At 40.8% G+C, this 6,000-nt stretch overlaps 1 protein-coding gene across 8 annotated transcripts in view; it reads left to right on the forward strand.

The window, feature by feature from the left end:
• Nucleotides 1-3,647, forward strand: part of PIK3CB (phosphatidylinositol-4,5-bisphosphate 3-kinase catalytic subunit beta) — a 175,761-nt gene extending 172,114 nt beyond the window's left edge. For all 8 annotated transcript variants that reach the window (XM_042998513.1, XM_042998518.1, XM_042998519.1 and 5 more), the window contains 3 exons: nucleotides 287-432; nucleotides 1,679-1,811; nucleotides 2,089-3,647. In XM_042998513.1, the coding sequence (XP_042854447.1) occupies nucleotides 287-432; nucleotides 1,679-1,811; nucleotides 2,089-2,226 (417 nt within the window). In that variant the 3' untranslated portion in view covers nucleotides 2,227-3,647. The remainder of the gene's footprint in view (nucleotides 1-286; nucleotides 433-1,678; nucleotides 1,812-2,088) is intronic.
• Nucleotides 3,648-6,000: the final 2,353 nt, after the last annotated feature.

The raw sequence follows: 6,000 nt of genomic DNA on the forward strand, positions 1-6,000 counted from the left end.
ATAAAAGATCTATGCGTGTTAGAAACACTCTTCCCATGTGACCTCTTGCTTTTGGAAAGAGAGAAGGGCTCGTGAACATTTTATAATAATTGTTAAATCACTGTTGTATACCTGAAACTAATACAGTACTATTTATCAACTATATGTCAATGAAAAGAGAGAGAAAAGAGAGGGAAACTATACATCAAGAAAAGTTGAGAATCAGTGTAGTATTGGGGGTCTAGGACTGCTGAGATCTTGCCTTTCTATTTGGAACCAGAGAAATTAAATCCCATTTGTTTCCCAGCTCTTCCACATTGACTTTGGACATATTCTTGGAAATTTCAAGTCTAAATTTGGCATTAAAAGGGAACGAGTGCCTTTTATTCTTACCTATGATTTCATTCATGTGATTCAACAAGGAAAAACAGGAAACACAGAAAAATTTGGCCGGTGAGTATTGCCCTCATGTCATGGATAAACATCTGACATTTTCTCATCTGACTAGCTAGACTAGCATTTCTTAGCTGAGATATATTTAGATCAGGGAAACAGACTGCTACCTGGGAGGCTTTGGGGGAATTTGCCTGTCAGATCCATGTTCTGGTGTAGAGAGGGGAAATAGAATCTACAAATTTGAAATAAGCTACTATGTTTTATTCTAAGAGTATACCACTTTTTACCTGTCTTAGAGAATTTTCTGAAACTGTTAAGACATTTCATAATAAGATGCTGAGAGAGGCAGCCATTTTGCTCTCATTCTAAGGGAGCCGGGGCTCAGGACTTTGTAATCTCTGGTCTAGTCCTCACTACTTGTATGTTTCTTCTTGTCTTCGTTTCTTCATCTTAAAATAGGGACATAGGGTGCCTGGGTGGCTTAGTCAGTTAAGTGTCCAACTCTTGATTTTGGCTCAGGTCATGATCTCACAGTCATGAGATTGAGCCCCACGTCGGGCTCCATGCTGTCAGCGGATTCTCTCTCCCGCTCTGCACCTCTCTCTCTCTCTCTGTCTCTCACTCACAAAAATATAAATAAATAAAATAGAGACAAAAATAAATTTTAGGGCTATTATGATAATTAAAGTTATATGATAGGACCAACTCATACTATATGCTTGCCAAATGATTGCTATTATTTCTATTTCTGCCTGAGTTTCTGCAGAATATATATCTGGGTTCATTTTTCTTTTTGGCAAAATTAGGGAGATAGCATCGGATGATTCTCTTGAATAATTGTCTTTAAAAGGAGAGGGGGGAAAGGCAAGATGATAGGGAGGTGTAGTGCAAAAGCATTGATACTGACTTGGGGAAAATGAAACTAGTCTCTGGAGTTAGACTACAAATCTGGAGTCTAGAAATATGTTCAGAAATCCTCACAGGTTATAATTACCATTTGTTTTGTAACAGCTTTTAGGTCTCATAGACTTAAAAAGCACAGAGTAAATGTTATATAGCCTTTTACTAGAATTTCAATTTAGTTGGGTTTTTGAAAAGATACGTGTGATTTTAGACATTCTGTGTAAATTTTATTCTTGGGCCAATTTTCAAAGAGTTTTAAAAATCAGAAATGAACCTTTAGTTCAGTAGAAAACTTCTAGCTGTTATGGAAAGTCTAGATATGTCTGTCTTGTTTTCCTTTGTGAAATTTGCTCTCTCTCCTCTAACATCATGTTCTTGTGATTTGTTGTATCAACTCAAGTTTCCGCCAGTGTTGTGAGGATGCATATCTGATTTTACGACGTCACGGGAATCTCTTCATCACTCTTTTTGCACTGATGTTGACTGCAGGGCTTCCTGAGCTCACATCAGTCAAGGATATACAGTATCTTAAGGTACAAAACCCTTTTCTTTGTATATTGGAGTTTGTAGGCATGAAGCTCAGCTGTACATGCCTATTTCATTCACATGTTCAAAGGGAATGGAACAGAGCCATTTCCTGTGAAACTGTTCCTGCCCACGACTGGTAGCGCTACAAGAAGCTGAGTAATTCTCTTGTGCGAATATGAAGCACACAGCTTTTTGATGGCTGGGGAGGCATGGCCGAGATTTCAACATTTGCATGTCACTATGGAGTATGTATACGATCAGATTTTTTCCTTTCATTTTTAGGACTCTCTTGCCTTAGGAAAGAGTGAAGAAGAAGCGCTTAAGCAATTTAAGCAAAAATTTGATGAGGCACTCAGGGAAAGCTGGACTACTAAAGTGAACTGGATGGCCCACACAGTTCGGAAAGACTACAGATCTTAATGATCAGCCTTTGCTCCTAATGTATTTGTTGGTTTTGTTTAGTTTTCATTTTGCACTTGCACTAAATTGAACATGACCCTGCCGGAGATGTTTTAAAGGGAATGAAATCCTAGAACTCATTTAAATTAAGAACAAGGCATCCCACAGAACCTAATCTGCACAGTTCCTGATGACCACCCTCTGCTTCATTGAATGCTTCCAAGATTCATCATGAAAACTCTCAACATTATGGATAATCATTTCCTGCTGACTTTGCACGCCGAGGAATGCTACTAGAGATTGTTTTCTGTCGTCTTCTTCTTCTTCTTCTTCTTCTTCTTCTTCTTCTTCTTCTTCTTCTCTTTTTTTAAGTATTTGGTACTTTTCCAGAAAGGTGTAAATACTTCTTTTTGTATTGTGACCAAGTGTTATCACTCAGCCGACTTATCCACTCCTGGGCACTGGTAGTTGTTCTTATTTTCCAAATGAGGCTTAAAAGAAAGGTATCTTTCTTCCCCTTTTAAATTGTGTAAACTACAAATTATAACATAATTTGAAATTACTTTTTTTTTTTTTTCAAAAGAAATCTCTAAATCTATGGAAACATTAATTCTTTTGTTGATATTTATCTACCAGGACAGCATCATTTCTAGCAGGCTTGCTGAAGACCTGCTGGTGAGGCAAATATAATATATATGTTGCATATATATTTATAAAATTTCTAGTGGGAGTTCTATATAAAAAGACATTTCTTTGGTTTTTTTTTTTTTCAGTCTGTGTTTTAAAGTTTTACAAAAAGAAGAGCTTTTTCCTAAGTTACTTTTTTTAATTAACTATGTGATCCAGTTCTTCCAGTTGCTTCTGTAATGAGGCACATAGTACTTTCAGTTTTTACATGGTATCTATGAAAGAGTTCATTTCATAGAGCATAATACTTGAGCAAATGCATCCAAGACAGAAAGCAAATGAAAAGGAAACTATTTATGGAATCATCTCCACACCTAAAATTCAGTATTTTAGTAAAATGCCAGCTGTTCTTACTGTATTTATTAAAACTTGTAATAATGTGATTTTTTCAAGGATATTAGCTCAAATTGAAATGGTTTCATGCCACATGGAATTCTTTAATTTATTTGTTGAGGTACCATATCTTTAGGGTGCTAGATGGCAAATAATGTTAATATGTGCAATAAGAACTACTGGTTTGAATGTGTAAATGGATGCTCTTTCTGAGTACTGGCAATATCCATCAAAACTACTGCTTTTTCTCCAAAGACTTTTGGGAGCTCTCAATCCTCAGTGACATGAGAAAGAGAACTGATTATTTGCCCTGTGACTGAGTTTTCTATAGGAATTTTATTAAAGATTGTTTAATTTTGTTGTCCTCCTTCATGTTCTCAGTCAAATAAATGGGTGAGCTGGTTTCAGCTGCTCTTGGGATTTGTGGGCTGCTTCTTTATGGACAGCACAGGCCTTTAGATCTTGGCACTGGGACTCTAAGAAATGGCCAAGTTAAGGGACAAATCAATCTGAGGAATAGGCTGAGGCTCATGGTCTCTTCTCTGACTTCTACCTCTGCTTCCCAGCCCCAACAGGCAGTGTGAGAAGCCTCTTGGACCTTAGTTGGTGCCTGAGGCTCATCAAGTTTCCATACCTTTGTGAGGTACCCTGAGGTTGGGGAGAATGCCTGTTCAGTTACTCAGTACCCAAGCTAAGGCCAGACTGTGGCCACTTTGTAGCTCTCTTCCATGGGGCAGATGTTCAGGGGAAGTCATAGTTTCTTAGAAATAAGTCAGCCGAGGATGGAGATTGACCTCTAAACTGACCATTCAGGGCTGGTCCAAACTCAGTGAGAGTTCCAGGAATAGGACTGTGAAGGATAGATTTGTTCAAGGCTCTTTGTCCGGTAGCAGTCTACCATTACATGCACTAGGTCGCAGGTCAGGAGTTTGGAGACTGGTGAATGTCGCCAGTTGGAAGTGGGCCCCACTGCTTCCAGAGGGGTCTCCTCACCCTACACGGAACCTTGGTTTAAAAAATACATATATTCACAATGAATGTGAATGTCAAGAGTAAGAAAGAGAAATAAACAGTCCTGGGTCTGAGCCCAGGATGACTCTGTACTCCCCCTCCACCATCTCTGCCATAAGCCCCTCAAAGATAGCCAGGACACTATGACACAGTAGCCCTCTGTAGCTGCCAACCACTCGTAACAGGTGCTCCCCACATACTTCCTGAATTGCATATTTCTGATTCTCAGGGGCTCTGTCAGAGCCAGAGAGGGGAGGTGGAAGGCAGAGGATAGCTAACCAAGAAGTCTGGGCTGCAGGGTCAGCTTGTTGCATGGGGTCTCATTACCCATTACCTTGCCTGTTTAGTGCTCTGGTCAACAATAAATCTTAGCCCAAAACTCTTGGCTTCTTGTCTTTTGGTCCTTCCCCAAGTTTATCCAAGACATTGCTTTACCCTATACATTTCCATACTTGAGGGCAGCATCTGTGTCTGCCTGGGTCTGGGAAGACAAAGGATGGCTTTGTTGAACAGGTAATTTCGGAGTATTAACCTAGTATATCTATAGGCAGACTCTGGGCTGTAGAGACCAATACTTGCAATCCAGCTCTGCCTCTGTGACCCTTGAGTAAGGTATTTTATTTCTCAGGGTCTGAGCTTCCTAGTGTGTAAAATGGGACTGATAACAACTGCCCTACTCACTTCTGTATGGTGGTGAGAGGCTAGGTCAAGACGGTGAATGGGAACGTATGCTGAGTCCCAATTTAGAGGCAAACTCATTTCTTTCCCTGCTTCTACTACTTGAAGGCCACTAAAGGGAGGAATCTCAGAGAAGGAAAGCCCCTTCCAGAGCTCTATCCCTGTCTCCTGACTGAGGAAGTCCTTCAGTGTATTCTCAGTTCTGCCTTGTCCAGCCCATGGCCCTGACTCTCAGCACCAGACCTGCCAGGCAGCCTGTAATGCAGAGGTCACTTGTCTGTAGAAGGAGAAAGACTGTGGGAAGGAGAGCAGGGAGGTACCTGCCATGTGACCCTGACTGTGGGGGGTGGGCAGCTTTTAAAAAGGAGGGGGCAAGGGCTGAGGTCTCTTGGATCAGAGGGCATCTGAGCTGAGTCTTCAAGGACAGACAGAAGCTAGGTGAAGGGGCGATAGGTGAGACTAAGCAGGAAGGTACAGCATGTTGTAAAGTCTGGGTGGGTGGAAAAACAGGATGCACTAACAGGCTCAGTAGTTGTTTCTTTGCCCCTGCCTCTTCTCCTTACTCCGCTCTAGAATGCTACACTTGTCCAGCTCCAGCTGGGATCTAAACAACAGTCATGTCATCCTGGAGCCTCTTCCTCTTTCAGTATCTGTGGCAGTTTTATCCCCTTGTCTGATGATTGGAAAAGTATCTGATATCACCGTCTGGGTTATTCCTGCTCTAAAATGTGTAACTAATGGATTTTTGGAACTCACTTTTAACCCACTTTTAATAAAGCCCAGGTTTACCACTCAGAAAAGTCTGCCCTTTGAAACTCCCTACTTTTCTGTATCTTTTTTTAGTGTGAGAAATGGCACATAAAGTATATAAAGCAATAAGGCATATAAATAGCATTAGCATATTGTAGAGCAGACACCCAGATAGCCATCAGATAGGTCAAGAAGCAACACTACCAACACTTCAGAATCCCTACCAGTCCCCCTTCTTGGTCAGGACCCCCTCCTCTCTGCCAAGGTAATCACTGTCTCTTCTTTGAGGGCAATCATCTTATTTCCTTACTTTACAGTTATGCTGCCTACTTAGTG

The sequence above is a fragment of the Panthera tigris genome, chromosome C2 (assembly GCF_018350195.1).
Source record: "Panthera tigris isolate Pti1 chromosome C2, P.tigris_Pti1_mat1.1, whole genome shotgun sequence".
NCBI lineage: Eukaryota > Metazoa > Chordata > Mammalia > Carnivora > Felidae > Panthera > Panthera tigris.